Raw genomic sequence first — 13,649 nt, forward strand, 5'->3', positions numbered from 1 at the left:
TTAATAAGCATGCATTGTCAAAACTTTAAAAAAATGCTGTAATGGGAATAGGTCCTACTCCCTTATTTCTGAGATGTGCAGCAGTAAGCCATTGAAGGACGTTCCGCTAATGGACCAAATAGTATGAACTAAAAATATCCAAAGATGCCCAAAGTTGAATTTGGCGATTTAAAAAAGATATGAAATGTATATGATGCCTGTTCTAAACAGTTTAAATAAATTTGCTGAAACTTAATAAGCATGCATTGTCAAAACTTTAAAAAAATGCTGTAATGGGAATAGGTCCTACTCCCTTATTTCTGAGATGTGCAGCAGTAAGCCATTGAAGGACGTTCCGCTAATGGACCAAATAGTATGAAATAAAAATATCAAAAGATGCCCAAAGTTGAATTTGGCGATTTAAAAAAGATATGAAATGTATATGATGCCTGTTCTAAACAGTTTAAATAAATTTGCTGAAACTTAATAAGCATGCATTGTCAAAACTTTAAAAAAATGCTGTAATGGGAATAAGTCCTACTCCCTTATTTCTGAGATGTGCAGCAGTAAGCCATTGAAGGACGTTCCGCTAATGGACCAAATAGTATGAAATAAAAATATCAAAAGATGCCCAAAGTTGAATTTGGCGATTTAAAAAAGATATGAAATGTATATGATGCCTGTTCTAAACAGTTTAAATAAATTTGCTGAAACTTAATAAGCATGCATTGTCAAAACTTTAAAAAAATGCTGTAATGGGAATAAGTCCTACTCCCTTATTTCTGAGATGTGCAGCAGTAAGCCATTGAAGGACGTTCCGCTAATGGACCAAATAGTATGAAATAAAAATATCAAAAGATGCCCAAAGTTGAATTTGGCGATTTAAAAAAGATATGAAATGTATATGATGCCTGTCTAAACAGTTTAAATAAATTTGCTGAAACTTAATAAGCATGCATTGTCCAAACTTTAAAAAAATGCTGTAATGGACATAAGTCCTACTCCCTTATTTCTGAGATGTGCAGCAGTAAGCCATTGAAGGACGTTCCGTTAATGGACCAAATAGTATGAAATAAAAATATCAAAAGATGCCCAAAGTTGAATTTGGCGATTTAAAAAAGATATGAAATGTATATGATGCTTGTTCTAAAGAGTTTAAATAAATTTGCTGAAACTTAATAAGCATGCATTGTCAAAACTTTAAAAAAATGCTGTAATGGGAATAAGTCCTACTCCTATATTTCTGAGATGTGCAGCAGTAAGCCATTGAAGGACGTTCCGGTAATGGACCAAATAGTATGAAATAAAAATATCAAAAGATGCCCAAAGTTGAATTTGGCGATTTAAAAAAGATATGAAATGTATATGATGCCTGTTCTAAACAGTTTAAATAAATTTGCTGAAACTTAATAAGCATGCATTGTCAAAACTTTAAAAAAATGCTGTAATGGACATAAGTCCTACTCCCTTATTTCTGAGATGTGCAGCAGTAAGCCATTGAAGGACGTTCCGCTAATGGACCAAATAGTATGAAATAAAAATATCAAAAGATGCCCAAAGTTGAATTTGGCGATTTAAAAAAGATATGAAATGTATATGATGCTTGTTCTAAAGAGTTTAAATAAATTTGCTGAAACTTAATAAGCATGCATTGTCAAAACTTTAAAAAAATGCTGTAATGGGAATAAGTCTTACTCCCTTATTTCTGAGGTGTGCAGCAGTAAGCCATTGAAGGACGTTCCGCTAATGGACCAAATAGTATGAAATAAAAATATCAAAAGATGCTCAAAGTTGAATTTGGCGATTTAAAAAAGATATGAAATGTATATGATGCCTGTTCTAAACAGTTTAAATAAATTTGCTGAAACTTAATAAGCATGCATTGTCAAAACTTTAAAAAAATGCTGTAATGGACATAAGTCCTACTCCTATATTTCTGAGATGTGCAGCAGTAAGCCATTGAAGGACGTTCCGGTAATGGACCAAATAGTATGAAATAAAAATATCAAAAGATTCCCAAAATTGAATTTGGCGATTTAAAAAGATATGAAATGTAGTATTCTGGATACTCAAAAGAAAGAAAATTGTTTTGCTTTTAATTTGTAGATCATTTTGTTACTATTGCTCTTGTGGAGAACTCGGCGTTTCCCTACACTTTGCGACATTTTGCCCTTTTACTTTTCCATGGCACCCCCGAAAACCCTCATCTTCGCTAGAAAGTCTGAAACAAAAGAGTCCTTAACAATCAATCTTCAAAAAAAAATCATAAAATTATTAGATTCTTAATTGATCATGGAAAACTGTTCCAATTAGATTAACCCTATCAATCTTTAGGGCATCACTTAATACACCCCGCATTTTATTCAAGACATATCCTTAAGTTCCCTGAAGTAACTATTTTCTTAGAATTCCTTTATATTTTTACACATACTGTACATAATCATATTCATTCATCCAGTTTTATTGCACTCCATATATTTTTCATTCTAGTATGTATCATTTCTTGTTATGTTATATGTATGTTGTGTTAATTGTTAAGTAACATTTGTAAATGTACCATCAGTAGAATAATATTAAAATAAATTGTAGTATTTATTTAATAATTATTCAGCTTCTTGTTTCCCATCAAGTTCTGTTTCAAAAAACACGGGGTAGCTCCAGTAACAAATACAAAGGTCCTTACAAACCTATTTCCCAAACACGTGCAAGTATACTCAAATAGATTTTAAAATATATTTTCTATCCATGCATTTGTATAAATTTTAAACTAGGTATTTTTTTGACAATTCTGTCTACAAACACTAGACACATATAGCATTTCTTCAAAATAAATATAGAAAGATTTGCATTGTGAAAAACCAATAAAATACTATTTTACTACGTAGCTTGTCAGAAGACGTATCACTGTCGAGGCGTAAATCAAAGAAGGGATTATACAAGAAAGAAGCTGCGGCTGCCTGCTCTTTGATTTACGACATTCGAATTGTTCATTAGGAATGTTCTTGTTTGCAGTGCGTCATGTTGCCAGCAGAAAGCGTGGCGCAAAGAAATAGTTCATCCCTAATGACGCAATAAAATCAATACACCTGTCTTTTAGGAATACCTGTTTGCAGCCTTCCAGTGCTTGTTTACTGAACTTCATTACAAATAAATGTCAATCCTAACAGTTGCGTTTAGTTAAACTGAATAGTTTACGGATGGGTGATATTGCATTGTGGATTGACTGGCTCGTATTCTTCGGTCTTCACGCATTTTTCAATGTCATCGCCTGTATTTGGATTTGACTCTTTTCAGATTTTCTAATACGAAATAAAGCCAAAAATGAAATATAAATTTCGATAGAATATTGAAATTATATTTTACAAATTTATAGTGTCAGTCATAATGAGTATATAATCATATATAATGTCAGGCATCATGAATATATAATCATATATAATGTCAGGCATCATGAATATATAATCATATATAATGTCAGGCATCATGAATATATAATCATATATAATGTCAGGCATCATGAATATATAATCATATATAATGTCAGGCATCATGAATATATAATCATATATAATGTCAGGCATCATGAATATATAATCATATATAATGTCAGGCATCATGAGTATATAATCATATATAATGTAGGATCATAAAAAATGCAATTTAAAAAAAAATTCATTTTTTCATGTAGCACTACCTTTATTTTACAATACACTTGGATATAGGAATTCATACATTCTTGACAAACAATTCTAAATGAATGATCTTTGAAAACAGTTTTGAAATAATAAAGCGATCACATAAACCTTCTTTTGAATATGAAATATTAAGATTACTAAGTATCTTTCCGATTATTATTTGGTGTCCATTAATCCAATGAAAGATTCTCGTTTATAAAGATAATAAATTTCCATTTATATTTCCAATATTCTATTCAATTAAGCACCTGGTGTGTGACATTCGGCTATATTCTCCAGTTCTACACCTTTACCACATGCAAAAATCGAAATCCAGCATCGTGGGCGGAACTTGACAAATGATACATTTTATTATAATCCCATGTTTAGTCCTTTTTTACTTTGACATGGAAAAAATACACTACAGTTTTAAGTTGGTAATTTGTTCATCGAAAAATAGATCACCATATTTACTCCAGCATAGTGGGCGGAAGAAAAAAAATGGAATATTAGCTTTTCACGTTAAAATATAAAGCAATTTTAAAGAGGAAAGTTATAAGAGATTTTTTTCAAATTTGCACATCTAATTAAGCAATCTTAACATTGAACGATTCATTCTATATAAATCTTTAACGTAATTTTCCTAGTAATTTTTTTCTCTCTCATATTAATAACATTTTATTAAATGCAAAAGACAGATGATTAAACTTTCTTTTTCTTTTTATTTCCTCTAGTCATCTATATATTAATCTTTTTTACTTTTGCCATTTTTAAATGAACTTTTTCATCAGATTCACAGTAAAGAATAAAAATTCAGGGATATATTGAATTTATCCCTTTTAGATTTTCTAAATTGCATTGAATCCAATCTTGATAGTAGTTTGTAAAGAAATCGAATAATATTTCTGATGGCAGCAAAAAAAGAAATATTTCACTGGCCGAATTAGATTAAGGTCTTGCTTCAAAATGACCCATTTTATTAGCAATAAATTATTTAAACAAGGCAGAATGTTATAAAAGTACGATAACACCATTTACATGCAACGCGATTTAAGAGCATTTCTTTCATCTTTATCACTTCAACGTACTTTTAATACAGTTTTACAAGCAAGGCAACAAATTTACTCACACAAATGCAAGAGGAATTCATTTACAAGAAACAGCAATTTTAATTCACCAAGATACATTCAAAAAATTTGAATGAATGTTAGGTTTTACAGTTCAGGAAGTTCATAAGTTACAGTTCATTTAGTATTGCTATTACTGCCTTCTATAAAAACGCGTAGTGAACTTATGGACTATAAGTTTCCTTCATCTAGGAGAATGATTTTAGATAAATTTTCTAACCAACTATTCGAAAAATATCCATCCTGAGCTCTCATTATGCAGTCGCAAACAAAATGTATACTTTATTAGTTGATTGGCTCTATATGGCACAAGAGTCATATTAAACGATACTGATCCAAAGCTGTATGCGATAAAAAGTGATTATAAAAATAGTATCTCGATATATGTGACCCTAATTATCATACCGTACACATGAATGGAATAAAATTTTGGTTTAAAAATTTTCAAATGGCACACCAACTTTTTTTAATGGAATGTATTTTTCTTAGAAAAACAGTAATAAATAGCGTTGGAACGATACCTGTAGCACGAAAATCCCCAGCGCTAGACTGACTAAGAAGAAAAGAGAAAACAACTGTGTTGTGCATAACAGAGACGAGAAGTTCAACAGATTCTTTTCGGCATGGCACACGTGCTTTGTTTTAGGCACCATCTGCCACATGCAAAGTGTCATCGTGGTTGAAGCAGGTCAAGTAAAAAATTTGTGAAACGCAATTAAATGTTTTTTTTCTGTTGTTTCTCTGCTGTTATTGGTTATTTTCTCTTTTCTTCTAGCGCTAATGACTTTTGTGCTATAAGTACCATTCTATTGGGGTTTTGTTTTGTTTTGTTTTGCTAAGGAGAACACATTCCGGTAAAAAAAAAAAAAAATTGGTGTTGCTATTTGAAAATTTTGAAATTTTGTGACTGTAACCTTAACTATTGCAGCATTACCGTTGTTTTTCATACGGTTCTTGAACGCATGCCTCAAAATACCTTGAACCAAAATTGTATTCCGTTCCTGTTAATGGTATGTTAGTTACGGTCTCATATATCGGGATTTTTTTTTATAATCACCCTATATATTTTGAAAACGGCATGCTACAAGAAAAGGCAGCTTATTATTTTGCAATCTTTAGGATTTCTATTTATTAATCAGTAAACAGGAATTATTGATATGACTTAAGAACATGAATTGGTGGAAGAAAGTTACATAATTTATCATCTGACTCTTAACTAACAATATTAAAAAGGTGAATGCTTGAGTACTTTTAGAAAGAAACTACTCACTTTAATTGGGTTGATGACGGAGAATATTTTATTTTTCCGGCAACTGAAATACAATCAAAGACCAGTTTTCCTGAATATCCTCCCAAAAATTAATTCAAACTATCCAAAACACCGACAGTCTATCTCCATATATTGGATCCAACTGATTCTTCAACTGCAAGCGCTATTTAGATACTCCAAAATTGCTTTGACTAGCTTAAGATGCCATTTTTCTATTTTATAATGAGCCCTTGACATATGAATTAAGCTATGTTATACCAAATGAGATTATAGCTGCTTCTATATTTAACATCAACAGTTTGTCCTGGTTATTAATCGCTTCTTTTTTTTTATGAATCGTAAAAGATTTAGTAATCAAATTAAAAAAAAAGATATCCTTTTGGCATGAAATTTGGATACTGTTACTATTATACTTTAATTTTACAGTACACTCCCGAGCATCCGACTTAATGTGACGGAAGGGCAGGCCGGATAACAAAAAAGTCGGATAGGCCGGAGTTCTATGCACTCATTTCCTTGCCCATCAGTACCAGAAAACATACCAAAACTCACTGTTATAATACGTCTCAATCTTATTCAGTGCTAAACCCACCATTTATTCTCAAGCCACGTAGAATGTGAACGTGGCCGCGCCCGGTAAATCATAGAAGCAGTTGCCGGTAACGTGTCGAGTTAGAATAGAAAGCTCTGTACTGGTAGTTTATATATGTTTATATACTGCACTGCAAGGTTGAAGAATTTATTACAAATACTGTACGTATCCGTTACACATTGACGAATCCATGAACAATGAGCAGAACGCTGCTCTTTTCCTGTCACAGCTTGCATTTTACCCATGACATGCAGGAAGATCGTAGCAGAGGCCGGCTTTTAATGCCTTGGTAATGTTGCCAATACAACCCTTTGCTTTCTTCACTTAATTACGATAAAAGAAAACTAGATCGGATATTCGCGAAACGGATACTCGGGAATGTATTGTTCTTTTACACATCAGAGCAGAGAAACAAAATGCTGGTATTCAGATGGAATTTCTTTCAATCCAAACATTTATGTTTCTAGGTCTTCGATCCTAGTAAAATCCGTCAACATTACATGAGTCAGACATACTTCATTCAAGATGTGATCTCCGTATTGCCTAGTCAAACCATTTGTTCTCTTTTACCAGGTATGAAAGCTATTTTTATTTTAATGGATTATTCAATTTTTCATCATGATTAACTGTCATTTATTTTTTTCTTGATATAACGGGTTTTTTTGTAGTCGTGAAGATCGGAGATACACTGATTCGGTATCTAAAAATTTACAAGAACTACATTCCTACGAATAACTTAATAATAAAAGAATCAGCATTTTTCTAACTATTAATGTGATTTCTAATTTAGAGCATGGATATTTTGTTGTTACAACCAGAATATTCATGAAAATTAAAAAGAGCCGAATGCAAACAAATTGCCAAAAGTTGAGAAAGATAACTCCAGATAGCTGTTCAGAGCTAGTGAAGAAATGATGGGGGAAAAAATCAGTGCAAAAAATAAAAGTTATGTCTGCAGTATTTGATTTAAGAACTAGAATAAAAAATATATATCGCTCACATACATATATTGTATTTGCTTTAAGGTCTTTGACTGCGCCAGGAATTAACAAGTGTAACATGGCTTAGTACAGCTTGCATTAAAACAACAGCAAACGCTCTAACCTTTTATCAAGAAGGATATACAGGGTGTTTATTTAGTCCTGGACCCATTTTGATGTTTAATAACTCATAAAATAATAAAGATAGATTTAAATTAATAACATAAATGGTTAAATAGACTCAAAAAGTTTCACGACCCGTGTCAATGAACTTCCACGTGTGCCCCCTTCGTCGCACGGAGACTATCAAGTCGATAGTCAATTTCACGCCAGGTATCGGCAAGCATCTCGGCATCCACAGAGCCTATTGCGGTTGTAATTCTGGCTTTTAGGCATCGATGTTCAACACTTTCCTCCTGAAAACGTTGTCTTTTACAAACCCCCAAAGGAAAAAGTCCAGCGGTGTTGTGTCAGGTGATCTGGGTGGCCAAGGAATTGAACCTCCTCGCCCAATCCATCTTCCTGGAAAATGGTCATTCAAAGAAGTACGAACGATGTTACCCCAATGAGGTGGCGCACCATCTTTTTGCAAAAGACATGAAAGGATGCTTCATCGGAGAACATTATGCGCTTCAGAAAATCAGCAGCATCTTCTATCCTCCTTAGTATATCTGTTGCAAAGGCCATCCTCCTAGGCCTGTCGTTCGGTTTCAAAACTTGAACAATTTGAACTTTGTATGCATGCAGTCTTAATTTTTTCTTAATAACCTTGTACACAATACGAAGTTGGCATATCCAATTCTGTTGCCGCTGATCTCACAGATATTCTAGGATTGTGTAAAAATGTCTCTCTGACACGCTCAACATCAAAATCACTTGTGCAAGGACGTCTGGAACGTTTCTTATCTTCGATACTTCCAATTTCTAGAAAATTCTTTTTCCACCGCAAGATGCTGTTTTTGGATGGAGGATCTTTTTGGTAAATTCTTCTGAAATTTCTCTGTGCTTGCACTATCAATTTCGTTTCTATGAACCACCATAAAATCTGTGCTTTCTCTTGTGGTGTATGCATTCGCCTTAATATCCGCTCGAATAAAACATCACATACAAAAGTACTACATAGAACAAACACATCAAAAGTAAACATAACATTGCAATAGTTGCCAAAAACAAAAGAGAGAAAAATGCAATTAATGAGCAGGGGATATTTAGAAAAGTACAGATATTTAGACTGGAAAATGAAATTATCTGAAATTAACCACACGCGCAGACGATATTTACAAAAGTAAAAATATTCAAACCTGAAAAGGAAAATATATGAGTTATTCCATCAATAAATGCCATAAGTTTGTTTATATCTTCATTATTTTATGAGTTATTAAACATCAAAATGGGTCCGGGACTTTATAAACATCCTGTATATATATATATATATATTAACAATGCAAGCACTGGAATAAAAAGAATTTTATTTAATTAGCAGTGGAATTTAATTATTTTCATGAAATCAAACTGCTTGTTGAAAATAATAATTCATAGTTATTATAATCCTTTATGACAATGAAACTAATTTCGACCCTTTTACAAGGTTAATTAAAATATGTTTTTTGGTTTCTGTGATTTCAACGAATAATTAGCAATTTTTGATTATGGAGAATCGTTTTGAAAGGCATGCATCAAACTTGCAAATAATTGCTCCAGCGGAATTCATTTTACTTTAAATGCCTTCTTATTACACGTAACTATTTTTAAAAGCATATTCAAATTTTCACATCATTTCCAAAAGTTTTGAATATAATAAAGAATATCATATCGTAGCTTTCGGTTTGACTATAATGAAATAAAATGATTAATTTCATTGATTTAAATTACTCCATATGAAATTCATTCTGTAACATTTGTAGCAAAAATTGAAAGTCACTGACTTGTAGAAGGATAATTAAATATGTTTTATGATTGTTTATTGTAATGTAAATAATGATCAGATTGCATTCTAGAATACTTCAAAGCACATGGATCAAGCAGATTAAAAGAAATGAAAATAATATTCTTATTTTATTCAAATCTATTATAATAAGAACAATTTTTCTCTCTTATTTTGAAACCGTTCTTTAGTTATATGATACAGTTTATAACGATAAATATTCAGTCTCCTTACTTTATGTTGCTTAAAAACTGTGCTTTTACAATAAAGTTTTGGCTGCTTGGAATTTTTTAGGATTCAGAACGACTTTATCAATGATAAGGAATTTGATGGAGAGAAAATAAGGATTTTGTTAAATCAGTACAAATTCTAATTTCGCCATTACAATTTTTCTGCAAAAAAAAAAATGAATTTTATCTTTAAGATAATATCTTTCTTTCGATAAACAAGTAATCAAAGAATTTGTTGTCCCATAACCTTTCTTTGGCACAAGAAACTTCTTTTTCGAAAAAATCGTTTGATTTTTTTTCAACAAATGAAAATTGAATGATGCCATGCAACAGAAATAAAACGCTCTGAACTTTAGCGATGGAATTTTCTTTGAAAAGAAAATTTTGCTGAATTTTGAGTGATAAAAGTTTCAGGTATGTGGATTCATTTTAAGATACAGTCAGACAATAGACATTACATGCATGACTTTAAGCATTATTATATTAATATTTTTGTTCTAATTGCATATTTCTTATCAATAAAATTATATATTGCCTCTGATGGGGGATAATCTACTTATGAACATAAACTTTCTGTATTATAAAATTGGAGACAAAATACCAAATATACAATATTTTGGAAAATCGAAATCTATTTTTCAATAGAATAAAGTAATTCGTTCTCTTTGGTATTTCTGAATTATCCATTTAAGTTTAGATATTCTTTCAATATTTGAAAATTAATTTATGTCATGATTTAATTTGGTTTTGATGATTAGTTGATTTATTTCTTTAGATTTCTTTGGATGCTGTAAATATTTCTTGTGCACAGCTGGAGGAGGTAAGTATTTCTTTCTTCTTTTGCATGTTTCTATTTGTAAACATTTTGTGCTTATATATAATTTTTTAGTAATATTTTGTTGAATTTAAATTGTTTTAGGAACCATTTTATTATAAATAATAGATACTGAAACTCAACTAATAGGTTTTCGTCTTACCCTTTTGCAATATTGTTATGCTTATTCTTAATTTCTTTTAAAAATTGAATTTAAATATCTTCTAAACTTGTTATGCAGCTATCCAAATAAGTCATTTAAATGGTTTTCACTCAAAATTCCGTTTTATATTTGTATCATAATTTGTTTAAAATTGTTTTTTAAGAAATCTAACATAAAAGATAATTCTTTCTTCATAGCTTAATTATTCTCTCCAATCTTCCTTCGTGAACACTTTTCAAGAATGTACAGCAAATCCGCCCCCCCCCCCACCATGCATCTCAGAATTCTACTTGCATTGAATATTCGGCCAATGACAATTCAAAAGACGAGCGCAGAAACTATATAAAGAAAGTTCCACTTCAAACCGTGCAATTCTACTAAGATTTAGTATTAACGATAGATTTTGAGTTGCTCCACTCCATTGGTGGAGAGTGAAATGATTTTGAATATTCGGCTTAAGAGATTGGACTTTGGATTAGTTATTAAAACAATGCACTGATTTTGGATTTATAATTGACCCGAAGCTATGGGATTGGGATCAGATTTCAACAATATTTTTGAGACCTAATGTTTTTATTAAATAAACTTCTAAAAAAATGTAATATTTTTCAAAATAAATGAATTCATGATAAGTAATTTAATGCGCGATAACTGCTTTTATTCAATTTAGAATAGCTAATTTAATAAATCAGGGAAGCACTTTGATGGTGAATTTGAATTCCATAAAATAGTAATCGAAGGCCCACGCCAATTTATTGTTTAAAAAAAGGTTGATTCATGAGATTTATGAGAAGATAAACAAATTAATAGACTTGCATTTAGAGAAAATTGGGAAGTTAATTTAAAAAGATATTAACAAATTTTTGAAATTTAAACCAAAACTCCATTTAGCTAAATTTTGATTAAAACAACATAAAAAAAGTTACGTGATCATCCAAAAAGTTACCGTAAAATGGAATGATAAGGATATTATATTTCGTAGGCTCGGTAAGAATTGTTATTTTTTTAAATACTTTTCTGGTTTTCTCTTTCTTTTCATCTATACTTATATAAAGCTCAATGTGTGTGTGTGCGCGTGTGTGTGTGTGTGTGTGTTGGCGCTCTACAGGCCAAACCGTTCGACCTACAGCTACCAAATTTGGTACATGCATACCTTGGAAGTCGGGAATGTGCATCTGGGGTCCCTTTTTTTGAATTTTTAATTAGAGGTTTCATTAATTAAAAACTAATTTTCCCGCCAAAAAAATCTTTTCATTTCCCCACCGCCAAATGAGTAAGGCTTCAGTTTTTTTCCCCCCACGCTAAAGAGGATAGGCTTAAGAAACTTTCGACAGATTATTTCAAAGGATTCTGTTTATTTTCTTGTTTGATGCATTTAAAGTTAAACATTGTTAATTAATCGATCTTTCAGATTCATTCTGAAGTACTTTTGAATTAAAATAAAACAGAATAAAGGAAATCAAAAATTTCTAATCTGCATAGCGTTACCCCAACTGGCGCAGAAAATTCAAGCATTTGCGTTACCATAATTGACGTTGAAAATTCGCGCAGGCGCATTGTGTTCTGAATGACAACTACGGACTTGGTTTTGAAATTTTAATATGTTTTCGACAGATTATTTCAAACGATTCTGTTTATTTTTTTAGTGTTTGATGCATTTAAAACTGAACATTGTTAATTAATCGATCTGTTCATGATGAATCTGAGAAAATTTTGTTGAAAACGTCTTGAGATATTATATAAATTAAGAAAATATTCTTTAGTGTCCATAAAGTTTAAATACTCAGCGACTTTGTTTTCAGTACTCATATTTAAAAAAAATGTTTCGTTTCAGTAAAAAAAAAAAAAAAATAATATTATAGTTATTGCAGTTTAATCATTTCCACTTTAATTTAAAGCCTAAATTCTACGGGAGCTAATAGAAAATTAGAGAGATACATATTACGTTATGGCTGAAGGCCTTTATAATATTATGAGGGAATTATATGATTATTAAAATTTGAAGTTTTAAAATACTTTAATGAAGAAGCAATTAAAATAGGAGTTCTATAAAATGTTTAATTATTAAAATTTTAACGTGCATTAAGATTGCGAACTGGATGGTCGCCAAATGTGGCTAGTAGAAAATAAAGTTAACATTCTTTGCAAGATTAAACGAATCTTAGCTTTCATTATTGCCAAAAATTGCTTTCGTGAGTTAAAGTTTCTTTTTATTTATTTGATTATTTATTTTTTCTATTTTGGCAGAATGTAAAAGTAGTATCGGTTTTGTTGGTTTCTCACTCTTTCTTTTTTTTTTTTTGTTGCATTTTCGATTTTCATTATATTTTGCTCATGCGCTGTTTTTCTTTGTAGTTGTTTTTCCAATTCTTTTAAACAATGGTTATTTAACATGCAGAAATATGTAACTTAGCGGATGCTTTCTGTCTTGTACAAACATAAATGTTTCAGAAAAAAAAAGCCGCAAAATTTCCTTGAATAAAATATGAAAATCGTAGGCACAGTAAAATAATCCATAAATTAGAGTTTCATCTCTAGCTCGAAATAAAAACTGGAAGCAAATATGACTATAAAAAGTCGTCTGAAAGTTTCTGCGATGATTTGGACTCTACAAAATTTTTAATCTGTTTATTTCCAGAATTGTTTCATTTCTTAGATGCCAAAGCAGTTTTACATTCCAGTACTCCAATATTATATTAAATTTTTTTGTAGACTTGAAAAATACCTTAGAATTAAAAAGTAGAAAAATAAAATAGTAACAAATAATTAATAAAATAAAAATAAATAATAAATAGAAAAATAGGAAGTTTCCTGGCAAGTATTCTTGGAAACTATTAACCGAAAAGAACAAACAATTTATTTAATCTTACAATTAATAAATTATTTATTCAATAAT

The 13,649-nt window shown here is 30.7% G+C and overlaps 1 protein-coding gene across 2 annotated transcripts in view; it reads left to right on the plus strand.

The window, feature by feature from the left end:
- Positions 1-13,649, plus strand: part of LOC129960315 (cyclic nucleotide-gated cation channel alpha-3-like) — a 121,304-nt gene that overhangs the window by 53,162 nt on the left and 54,493 nt on the right. For both annotated transcript variants that reach the window (XM_056073672.1, XM_056073682.1), the window contains exons 7-8: positions 7,110-7,215; positions 10,552-10,596. In XM_056073672.1, the coding sequence (XP_055929647.1) occupies positions 7,110-7,215; positions 10,552-10,596 (151 nt within the window). The remainder of the gene's footprint in view (positions 1-7,109; positions 7,216-10,551; positions 10,597-13,649) is intronic.

The sequence above is a fragment of the Argiope bruennichi genome, chromosome 2, assembly GCF_947563725.1.
Source record: "Argiope bruennichi chromosome 2, qqArgBrue1.1, whole genome shotgun sequence".
Lineage (NCBI taxonomy): Eukaryota > Metazoa > Arthropoda > Arachnida > Araneae > Araneidae > Argiope > Argiope bruennichi.